This window comes from Chrysochloris asiatica, unplaced genomic scaffold (genome assembly GCF_000296735.1).
Source record: "Chrysochloris asiatica unplaced genomic scaffold, ChrAsi1.0 scaffold00068, whole genome shotgun sequence".
NCBI classification, from domain to species: domain Eukaryota; kingdom Metazoa; phylum Chordata; class Mammalia; order Afrosoricida; family Chrysochloridae; genus Chrysochloris; species Chrysochloris asiatica.
In genome coordinates, this window is record NW_006408586.1 from 11,903,340 (window position 1) to 11,915,467 (window position 12,128).

Consider the following 12,128-nt stretch of genomic DNA (forward strand, 5'->3'; position numbering starts at 1 on the left):
AAACAGACAACTTTCAATGGTAAATCTGTTTGAACATCCAAAACAAGCCCCTGTAGAAACAATGAGATCTCTTTGTTTTCAAACTGCCCTCAAAAATCTCTTTATTTCAATGGTAGCTTGAGTTCAGCTAATTTAAAAAAACAAACAAACAAAAGTGATCTTACGTTTTGTAGCTTCTCCTATGATTGGTCAGAACTGTTTCATTCTTTAAATGTTAAAGGTTTTCATTATAATTCCATGGAAGTTGTAACATGAGGGGGACTTTAAAAAGTCCTTGGAAAAATGGAAATAAAAGATAATGAGATTTCAATGAGCTCTTTGAAGTTCCCTCCTAGTCCCTGGGCATGGCTGTGGTGGCAAAGGATTAAGATTTTAATTGTTTTTAACTTGGTGAAAAGTAGTCTTAAGGGCTTCTTCTCACTAGCTTAGTTCAGTATTCATCCAACAGATTATTTATTAAATCCCCCTGGTGTGGGGCTGTGGGTTAATGCACTGGGCTGCAAAGTCATTCGAGCCGCAAGGTCGGTGGTTCAAGCTCACCAGCTACTCCTCAGAAACCTTATACGGGGTCACCTGTGGGTTGGAATCAACTTGATGGTACTTAACCACAACAACATGTGCTAGGCAGAAGGAGCGCTGATGGTACAACAGTTAAGTAAGTGCTCACTGATAATAGAAAAATCTGTGGTTCTACACCACTAGTCTCTGCATAGGAGAGAAGATCTGGTGGTCTGCTTTTGTGAAAGTTGCAACCTCAGAAACCCTATGAGGCAGATCTACTTTGTCACAGAGGGTCACTCACTATGATTCAGGATTAACATGTGGAGTCCCTGGACGGTGTAAATGGTTAATGCATTGCTGCTACTTGCAAGGGTGGAGATTTGTGTCCACCCAGTGGTTTCTTGAGAAAAAGCCTGATGATTTACTTAAGAAAACTCAGTCATTCTAAATCCAATGGAGCACAGTTGTACTCTTGACACACATGGAATCTCCATGAGTTGGAATTGATTGGATAGCAAAATAATCCAAAGAAACAGCTACACATTATTCTAAGTGCTACAGTTATATCACTAACAACAGAAAACAGGCTGTAAATTCTAGTTGGATATTTTCTCTCCACAAACCAATAATGTGCTTGGTACATTGTAAACAAATAATAATAAGCATTGTATTTAAAGTATTAAAATGTTATTGAATAGCACCTTTATATCATTTAGTTTGTAAAGTTAATGCTATTAACATAAAGCCTAAAGATTTTTTTGTGTGTGTGTCATTTGAAATAGAGCATCCTGAAGATGTAGCTCCTACTGTTGGATTTTCTAAAATTGACCTCAGACAAGGAAAATTTGAAGTCACCATCTTTGACTTGGGAGGTGGAAAGAGAATTCGGGGAATCTGGAAGAATTACTATGCTGAATCCTACGGAGTAATATTTGTTGTGGATTCCAGTGATGAAGAGAGAATGGAAGAGACAAAAGAAACAATGTCGGAAGTCCTAAGACATCCCAGGATATCGGGAAAACCTATATTGGTGTAAGTAGTGATGGTGCCACTGTAAACTTAGGGGCAGTGACATTAGCCAATGAAGAAATTTACTTACGTTGCAAAATATTGTAATGTAATTACAAATCAAAACTGTCATCATGAGTGTTAACTAAAAGTATGTAATTAAAAGGGAATTATTAATATTCTGGGTCTTGTAATACTGTCTATAGAGATTAACGGTCAAGGCTATATAATGAACAATCCTTATAACTAGATCTTCTGGATGCGTAAATGTTCCATTTATTTTATTGCTGATGTACTTTTCATAACGTTTTTCTTTTTGAAATAGACAATTAGTAGAGTTTCAGAACATGTAATATGTTTTTTTCCTCCTTTAACAACTTACTTATGCTTCTTTCTTGAAGAATATTTTTAAGATTCATTTAAATGGTTTTTCTCATTGACTTATCAGTTTTTATTTTCACATTTTCATATTAAACATGTAATCTGTGTTGTTATTGACTTGGCCATATACTTGTGTCCAAGTGCCTAGGCATTTTTTTAAAAAAACTAACAAAGGCCTTTTGTATGCTTATCATTGCCCCTCATAGCATTATACACAGTGAACACTAGATGGTGCTATCATAATGAGACATGGTGTTATGTGCGAGGTTTTCCTGACCCTGTATATGGTTTATGAAGAAGGACTGGCAGATTTAAACCACAGACATTTTAATTATCAGTCCACTGCTTATCCTACAGTGGTGTACCAGGACTCCCAATTATGAGACACAGAGACACACTAAAGTGAAAGTAGTTTAAAATGCAGTTTATAGTACTCGTAATGTGGTGCTGCAGGATAATGCGCTAATGTAGAACAATGGGCTACAAATTTGGTTTGAACTGCTGGATCAGCAGTTCAGGCTCACCAGCTGCTCCTAGGAAACGTTATACAGGGTCATTATGAGTCGGAACCAACTTGATGGCACTTATCATCAATGTGGTACTGCAAGATAATGCGCTGGTCTGTAAAATCAGTTTGGCTGCAAGATTTGTAGTTCAAACCCACCAGCCACTCCTCAGAAATCCTATCCTATATAGGGTTGCTAAGTCAGAAGCAACCCGACGGCACTTAACAACAACAATAATATTGAAATAAGTTGAATGTGTGCACTTGTTTTCTTGACCCGTCCCCCATTCTCTTGATTCATTATTTGTATGTGTGGTGGTAGTGGGGGAAGCAAAGCTTCTCAGTGATCTACAGTAGTAATGTTGTTGTTATTGTTGTTGTGTGCCATGGAGTCAGTTGCGTCTCATAGCAAGCTTGCATAGGGTTGCCGAGGCTGTAAGTCTTTACGGGAGTCTTTCTCCCATAGAACAGCTGGTAGTTTCGAACTGCTAGCCTTAATGCTACCAGCCCGATTTGTAACCACTATGCTACCAGAGCTCTTACAATGGACATTTTTAAACGTGACAGATTAGAAGTGCTGACTAAAAATGGCAAAAGCTCTGTTGAATCATTTATTGGTAAAAACTTGTACTATTTTAATACATTTAATCAATTAGATAAATTATGAGATTTGTATTCTCAGTTATCACCTTTATTGAATCTTAAAGAAAACCTTAATACATAGAAAGTGACCCTTGTTGAACTCCCCAAGAGCTAAAGTAACCTTCTCAAATGTTTAAGCAGAGAATCGAGGGCTTCTAGAAAAAATGAAAACTATTAGTGACTGATGAGCATTTAAAAAAAATGAATATTTATTCATTATTCTTTTGTTCATTTATTTTTTCCATGTACTAATTTAGCAAATATTTATTTAACATCCCCTTTGTGCCAGGCATTATTCTGATGATGGGGATGCATTGGGAGCAAAACAACAAAAGTTTATATATGGCCATATGAAGCTACATTTTAGAGGCTAAGACACTGAGTAAATATATGCATTCTCTTATTTGTTGTCAAGTTGGCTCTGATTTATGGTGACCCTGTGTCCAACAGAATGAAATGCAGCCCTGTGCCATCTTCACCGCTGCATACTTGAGTTCATTGTTGAGACCAATGTGTATGGCAAGTCTTTGCTTAATGAGCCAGGGTCAAAGAAACAGGCTTATGATTTAAAGAGTGGTTTAAATGCTTGCAGATTGATGATGCAAGTAAAGTGAAATTAGCATGGTAAAGCCTCTAGATTTTATCACAGACTATTCCTGGGAAACAAATCATGTAATTTAAGTGTAAATTCTAACTGTTATATTTGCCCCCAGATGATGATACTAATGTTGTGAAATGCTGATCCAACAACTAGGAATGCAATGCTTTTTGGCAATGTTTTACAAATTAAACAAACTGAACTCCTTGCCATCGGGTTGATTCTCACTCATAGCAACCCCCTGTAGGGTTGTTGAGGCTGTGAATCTTTATCTGAGGAACAGATAACCTCACCTTTCTCCCATTGAGAGACTGGCGATCTTGCAGTCAACAGTCCCGTTCTTATCGTATAGCGTTACCACTACACATTTAACATAGTGACAGGTCAGAAGAACTGAATAGTAGTCACGTCTTGGACAATAATTATTGTGCTCTTAGGCATGTCATGCATTTAGGATTGAACTAGATAGCCCTTAATGTTTTGTGGCTGGGTTTTGGGGAGCAGGGTTGATTTCTGTGTTTTATGGCAGAGCATTGTCATATTGTTTCTTCTTATCAATCCTTAAAAATTCTGTATTTAAATTTGATCTTAAAGATATGTAGATTATTGTGGAAGTCACATAAATGAAAAATCAGCTTCATCCCTGATCAGAAACTTCAATTTTTTCATCTCAGTTTCTTTCAGTAGTTAGCCTGCATGTTCAGAGGTAATCATACTGTTTTAGATTAATTAGATCAATATTATCATTATCTGAATCTAGAAGAGATTAGAAACCACTGTGTTTGACATTTATGTAAATTATCTCTATTTTCACATCATTGTAAAATTCTGTAGGTTTGCAAAGACTTTATGTCACTGTCCTACAAGTGTGTAAAATTCTAGTGGATAAGAGCTACAAGGGAGAAATCAGGACTTACTAGTGATTGAAAGTATATGAATAAATTTAAACAATAAAAAGACACTGCAATATGGGACATCCTTACCCTAAAGCTGAAAACATTTTTCTAGTAGTTCTTTATTTTGAGCTACAGCATGGACAGCACCAACAACACAATACTCTGCAAGGATTTTGTTTCTTGTATTTTACAGCCAGTCCAAATTTCTCTTTAGTAGTGTTAACATATTCTTTTGTACTGTTCACTATCATTTCGATATTGTTGATGCTTTCTCCTTGCTCCTCTACTAAAAGAGATATCTGACTGAAAAGATCTCTTAAATCCTTTATTTGGTTCTCTAAATTGACTAGTTCCTTGTGTCTCTGCTCAATCTCTGAGAGTTGTGCTTTAGTAATGGTGACTTCTGTAAGTAAACTTTCATTGAAAATTTCCCATTTTCCTTGGTGAAGCATATCATTTACATCTTCTTCAGATACCTCTTTTCCAGCCACTTCAAGCTGCCGGAAAATAAATTTCTTGCACTTCTCTTGCTTTGCTGCTATTGTGTCATTGTATATAAACATAGTTTGCTGAAAATGATGGAACATGGCGGCATGATGAGATTTAAGTATCCTTGTGACTACTGATGATGGGCCATTTTCATCCTCAGACTTTTTAATTTCTTTTATTAAATGATCCAAATCTCTTTTAATGTGTTCTGCTTGGATTTTTATATCCTTTGTAATACTAGATTCTCTCTTAAGTAGACTAAACCTTCTCATTGAAGCCACTAAACTTTTTTGTTGCTGTCCAAAATTTTGAACTTCATCTCTTAAATTGTTAATATTCTCCTGTAATTTTTGTATCTCATATAGCTGCCTCTCAACTACAGGTTCTCTTTCATAAATAACCGCTTGCTGCAAAAATTCACCTTGTTCTTCTGCCTCTGTGGTGAACATGTACCTGTCTCCAGAGAGTTCGATTTCTTTTGTTCGCTGCTTTAGTTCTTGAAGTCTGTCCCTCATTTTCTCTTTGCCTTCTAAGAAGCAAAAGTGATTTTGTTGAACAAAGAGAAGTTTGTGTTTTCCCCCAGTAGCTTCACATGGCTGTGTCTATCTCCCACTTTTTCTTTCGGTTTTCTGAAAAGGATTTAACAATTAGGATAATCAATAAAAGTTTCTTGAGAAAGATCATTGAAATCAGAAAAAAAAATGTAAAATAATTTTTAAATTACATAATCCTGAGCTGCTATATTTAGTGGTTAAAGTAGCTGAGAAAGCAGTGAAACTGTCCAAAAAGAATTTTGTTACTGTAGTACCGTTAGATGATAGGTTTTTCTTGATGTTGGGTGCTTTTGACCACACTTTCAAATTTTAGATTTAATTTAGACTTAAATTTCAGTGTAGATTAACAATATTTTTTGCAGTTAATTTGGTCAATGTAATGTTAAAAATATTTTTTGTTTTGCTAGATACTGTTAATTTACTTACAATCAGTTTAGTTGACAGGGCAGGCTAAATCTGAGCTTTAAAGAGTATTGAATTTATCTTAAAATTCCCAAATCCTCAGAATTGACACTTACTTGATATAATTTTATGTTCTCGTTATATACACTTATAATATTGACATCATTTCCTGTGTGATAATTATTCACATTGTCAGGTTGATGCACATAATTTATAAAGAAGGTTATAAAAGTAAATTTTTGTTAATAGATCACTGTTTTCCCCTAGTGCTTAATGATTTAATAAACTTAATGTCTTTTATGGTATGTTACAGATGAAAAGAGACTGTTCAGGAGCAGAAAACACCATGTTGCCCCACACATAATATCAGTATCAATCACACGTAAAGATCTCTACTGTTACTCTGTGGGACTTAATGTTTTCTATGTTTTTGCAAATATTTTTATCAGTGATTTGAAGTGATAATTTTTTTAAACTGATAAATATTTGTATCAGTTCTCATAGAAGGCATACTTATCAATTATGTGGGTGGCGAAAACTTTAGAATGATCTTTGTATGTTAAAGTATAGACTTGAGATTGAAAAGATTGAAATAGCATGGAACAATACATGAAAAGTAATGAAGATATATTTAACAAAAGTTGATGTAAAGGATTTGAAATAAGCTTTGTCACTTGCCATCAAAAAAAAAAAAAAAAGTTGATGTAAAGTTAGGAGTCCTCCTGGTGCAGGGGTTAAGTGCTCAGCTGTTAGCCATAATGTTATTTATTGGTTCAGACAGACCCAGCAACTCCTGGTGAGAAAGACCTGGCCGTTTGCTTCTGTAAAGTTTATAGCCAAGGAAACTCAGTGTAGCAGTATTTTGTTATATGAGGTCCCTGAGCTGAAATTGACTAAATGGTACCCAACAACAACAAATATAAAGTACTTTACTTAGATTTCTAGAAAATACCTTTACATTTACAAAATGGAGGAGTCTGGGATCCTTAGATTTACAGAAATTCCTATGAAAAACACTAGAGATTTTGGGAGCTTTTTGTCAGAACAGTTAATGTTTGTATAAATATTAATGTTGTGTCTAAATAAAAAAACAAAAGATGTACGTTCTACTTACTTTATTCCAGTCAGAAGAAATGATATTGGGGACTGTGTTAAATTCTGAGCATGAGATATTATGATGCAAACTGAAATATTAGGAATTTCCCAACTAGCAGGTAAAGGATGAGAATCAGTAAAGGATGGGACTCAAAGTCCACACCATATGAAAATTACCAAAGAAATAACACTGTTTTACTGTAAAAATGAAAACAAGGTGGTAGCAGTTTAAACTCACTAGCTGCTCCTCTGAAACCCTATGCAGGGTAGCTATAAGTTATAGCTGACTAGGTGGCAGTTAACAACATCTTCTAAAATGTGAAGAAATGTCCCTACAAGAGAAATTACACTCACTTGACATAACTCCAAAAACAGTGAGTGGAAATTGCAGAGAGGTTTTGGTTTAGTAGAAATACTTTTCAAACAAGTAGAGCTGACCCATGGTGGACTGAATTGCCTTATGAGGTAGTAAGTTTACCATTACTGGAGATGTTCAGGATTCTCTGGAATGATGATCTACTCAAGAATATTGTAGAACAGATCTACTCTAGCATATTGTAGAACTGCTCCCTGTATTGGATCAAAATTTAAACTAATATCCTAGTACTATTCTTTGGATATTTTACCTAATAATTATTGAGACCTATTATGTGTAAGGAGTCCTAATGTGCCACACAGTAGAATAACTACTGGACTTTCTAACCTTAAGGCTGTTGATTCAAACCTACCCACAACTCCTTGGAAACCCTATTCAAGGTCGTTATGACTCAAGGGCATATAACAACAACAGCAACCTTATATGCAAATAGTGCTGAAAGATGAGTCCCTCAGGTTGAAAGCCAAGCAAAATGCACCGGGGATAGAGCCGCCTCCTCAAATACAGTAGACTTATAGACATGGATGGAGCAAACTATTTGTGAGAACTCAATATATGAAGAAATATCTACAACCATCCATTAATATTCAGAATGTTGACTGTATGAATTTTGGAAAATTAGAACTCAACAAAAATGAAATGGAATCCCCAAAGATTGAAATCCTAGGCATTGCTGCTGTCAAGTGCTGTCAAGTCAGTTCCATCTCGAAGGGACCCCTGTATAGCGTTTCTGAGGCTTTTAAATCTTGTGGGAGCAGAGAGCCTCATCTTTATCCGTTGGACCGACTGGAGAGCTTAAACCCTGGTTTAGAATGGTTCACATTCTAGTGTGTATCATATGGAGCACGGTGCTCCAGCTTTAGACAGCATGTGGCATACTATACCAGGTTTAACAAATTCAAGACGAATGGCCTCATAATTCATCCTCAAAAAGAGATTTCAAGATCTGCCTTGAAGTACAATGCTGTCTGTGATAATAATAATACACTATCCATTTGCCTAGAAAGAAGAGCAGTTAATACCATTATTAAAATTTATGCACCAACCACTAAAGTCAATCTTTAAATTTTATAGTTCTCAAGAACTGAAGTGTGTTTAACTTCCACTTTGGTTGCATGGCTTGGAACAAGTCTGGAAACAATCACCTCTAATATTTTTATGGCTAGATAGATCTGTATTTATAATCAGAGATAAATTACTAATAACGCCAGAACAATTTTTCTGAAATATTGTAGCTTAAAAACATTTTTAAGAAATAGAATATTTCAAATAGATGTTGTAGCACAGAATTCCTTTAAAAAGTTTGTTTGGGAAAGGTGAGTTTTACTGTCACAGATTTTGAAAACCCAGGTATTTGATGCTGTCCTTTTAAAGTTGTCTTATCCCAAGTTTCTGTTCTTGAAAAAATAGTTTCCTTATAATGTACACACTTCCAGATTTGAATAAAGGTGTTTAAGGAATATATTTTGTATTTATTAATCGTAATAGCAAAAGTAAATATTCTGAGTCTCTTTTTCTTTGTTGTTGTTGTTAAGTGCCTTTGAGTCAGTTCCAACCCATAGCGACCCTGGATAGGTTTCCAAGGAGTGGCTAGTGAGTTTGACTTGCGGACCTGTCAGTTCAAACTGACCTTGTGATCGAGTGCTTATCCTACAGCTCCAACCAGGTCTTGTCTTTAGATCCTTGTAAGTTGGTAATACTAAGAAAAACTAGAAATAGAGTCTAATTTCTTTTTAGTACAATATATAATGATATGTATATTATAGAAAATGTTTATATTAAGTCAATTATAAAGTTTATACTTTGTTCATACATGGACCCTGTGTCTTCATTTATTTCTTTGAAAATTTAAAATGGATTTAAGTAAGAGATCCTTTATATTGTTAGGTTATTTATGTTTCTTAGGAATAAATTATCTTATGCCTGCTGACTTTTTCTTGGTGGTATAGTTTCTTCAGTGTTTACTCAACTTTATGTATTTGATCTATAGAATTTCATGCATAAAAGAATTGATGTGTTTAAATTAGAATGTTACCACAGACTACATAGAGTTTCAGAAGAAGCAAATCTTTCTTAGAAGAAGTACAGCCAGAATGCTCCTTAGAAATTACTTTGCTACTTGTGTTTAAACATATCAGGAGAGATCAGTCCCTGGGGAAAGGATATCATGCTTGGTAAAGTGGAGGATCAGCCAAAAAGAGGAAGGCCCCATATGAGATGGATTGACACAGTGGAAGCAACAATGGGCTCAAACAGAACAACAGTTATGAGAATGGCACAGGACCAGGCAGTATTCCCTTTTATTGTTCATAGAATCACTGTGAGTCAGAACCCACTCGATGGCACCTAACAATATTTCATCTATAATGGAGAAATATGTTTTATGTAACTGCAATATGACCATATCCTCCTGAGCACTTTTTTATGATTTTCACTACTAGGTCCCCATGGAACTTAACCATTATAGCAGCGTAGTCCTGATTTAGTGGTGTGGGATAAAGCAGTGAACTGCAAGCTCACTAGCTGCACCTTGTTGTTGTTGTTAAGTGCCCTTGAGCCGATTCCGACCCATAGCGACTCTGAAAAGCAGCTGGTGAGCTTGAACCGCTGACCTTGCATTTCAAACAACTTTGCAGTCTGATGAATCATTAACCCACAGCACCACACCTTCTATAGGTACAATAGGAGTCAGAACCAACTTGGCAGTGCTTAAGGACAACAGCAGCAGGGGGTTCCATGATCATAGGTCATACTCCAACCAAGGTGGCCTGAGAACCCCAGAGCCATTTCTGTAAGCTTTTTAAATCTTCAGTCATGTATATAACCCAATAATGGTCCCTCTTGTACTTCTGTAGTCTCACCTGCAGCAGTGATAAGTTGCTCTGCTGCCAGTCATTCATTTCTGACAAATTTCTGTGATCTATAATTTGTCCACGTGGTTGTGAATCATTTGGAAACTATAAGACCCAATGCTGATGGGCTTCCTCATCCAGATGATTTGTCTTTGTTTAATTTAAGACTTAATAAATGGGTCTCTGTAATATACATTAAGAGCACAGCCTTCGGTATGGATTACACCTCAATGTAAAGAAAACAAAAATCCTCACCACTGGACCAATAAACAACATTCTTATCAATGGCTAAAAGATTGTCAAGAACTTCATTCTTCTTGGATCAACTATCAACACTCACGGAAGCAGCAATCAAGAAATCAAATGACGTATTGCATTAGGCAAATCTGCTTCACAAGACCTTTTTAAAGTGTTGAAGAACAAAGATGTCAGCTTGAGGACTAACGTGTGCCTGACCCAAGCCATGGTATTTTCAATAACTTCATATGCATGCAAAAGCTGGACAGTGAATGAGGAAGACCATAGAAGAATTGATGCTTTTGAGTTATGGTATTGGAGGAGAATATTGCAAGTGCCATGGGCTGCCAAAAGAACCAATAGATACGTGTTGGAAGAAGTGCAACCAGAGTGCTCCTCGGAGGCCAGGATGGCCAAACTTCATCTCTCATACTTCGGACATATTGTCAGGAGGGACCAGTCGCTGGACAAGGATGTCATGTTTGGTAAGGTGGAGGGTCAGAGAAAAAGAGGAAGACCCCCAACGAGATGGCAAAGTGACAGCATTGATGGACTCAAGCGTGGCAACAGTAGTGAGGTTGGCCCAAGATCACGCAGTGTTTCATTCTGCTGTGCATAAGGTCTCTATGAGTCACTAATGACTCAGTGGCACCTAACAACAAATAATATACGTTTGAATTTTGGGTCTTATCAGCTTAGAACACTTCTTGGAAATCCAGTTCCAGTTCTTTATTATGCATAGGTCCTAAACAGCAGGCTGTAGAGTGTAGTGTTTGCTTACAGAAGTCTAATGGAATTAGCTTAAGTTCCTACTTGCCATTTTAAGTATGAGTATTGTTATTGTTCTTAGGTGCCATTGAGCCAGTAACGGCTCATAGCGACCCTATGCACAGCAGAACAAAATACTGCCCGATCCTGGACCAACGTCACTACTGTTGCTATGCTTGAGTCCAACAATGCAGCCACTTGGCAAATCCATCTCGTGGGGGATCTTCTCCTTTTTCTCTGACCCTCCACCATACCAAACATGATACAAACATGATATCCTTCTTCAGTGACTGGTCCCTCCTGACAGTATGTCCGAACTATGAGAGACGAAGCTTAGCCATCCTGGCCTCCGAGGAGCACTCTGGCTGCACTTCTTCCAAAACGTATCTATTGGTTCTTTTGGCAGCCCATGGCACTTTCAATATTCTCCTCCAACACCTTAGCTGAAATGCATCAGTTCTTCTATGGTCTTCCTTATTCGCTGTCCAGCTTTCACATGCATATGAGGTTACTGAAAATACTATGGCTTTCGGTCAGGTGCTCCTTAGTCCTCAAGCTGACATGTACCCTCTTAATTTCTGGTACCTGGAAATTTTTCTTTCTTTCAAAGCTAATGATGTATTTTAAAAATGTAATTGTCCCTGTGGGCCCAAGCGTTGCTGACCGTCCAAACCATAGGCTCTGAGGATCAGACTTTAGCCACCTAGCAGACATAGCAAAATGTCCCTTATCTGATTATTCAGTTATGCTGGTTAGTAATTCCATACATGAGCCCTGGATACCCACAGATAAATGTAAAAACCTTCCCTAAAAGCCGAGACTGT

At 36.7% G+C, this 12,128-nt stretch overlaps 2 protein-coding genes across 3 annotated transcripts in view; one reads left to right on the top strand and one right to left on the bottom strand.

Annotated features, from left to right (window-relative positions):
• The window catches only part of ARL13B (ADP-ribosylation factor-like 13B), a 76,190-nt gene that overhangs the window by 22,641 nt on the left and 41,421 nt on the right, over positions 1 to 12,128 (top strand). Inside the window, exon 3 of one of the 2 annotated variants that reach the window (XM_006864658.1) lies at positions 1,284 to 1,533. The exons of the other annotated variant lie outside the window; for it this stretch is intronic. Coding sequence (XP_006864720.1) covers positions 1,284 to 1,533 — 250 coding nt within the window. The remainder of the gene's footprint in view (positions 1 to 1,283; positions 1,534 to 12,128) is intronic. 2 annotated transcript variants of the gene reach the window in all.
• Positions 4,647 to 5,542, bottom strand: STX19 (syntaxin 19). Its single transcript, XM_006864657.1, has one exon. It carries the CDS (start codon positions 5,533 to 5,535, stop codon positions 4,651 to 4,653), a length of 885 nt encoding a protein of 294 aa, XP_006864719.1. The 5' UTR covers positions 5,536 to 5,542; the 3' UTR covers positions 4,647 to 4,650.

Excerpts from the sequence above, each read along its gene's own strand:
- STX19 (XM_006864657.1), bottom strand. The coding sequence starts at position 5,535 with ATGAGGGACAGACTTCAAGAACTAAAGCAGCGAACAAAAGAAATCGAA.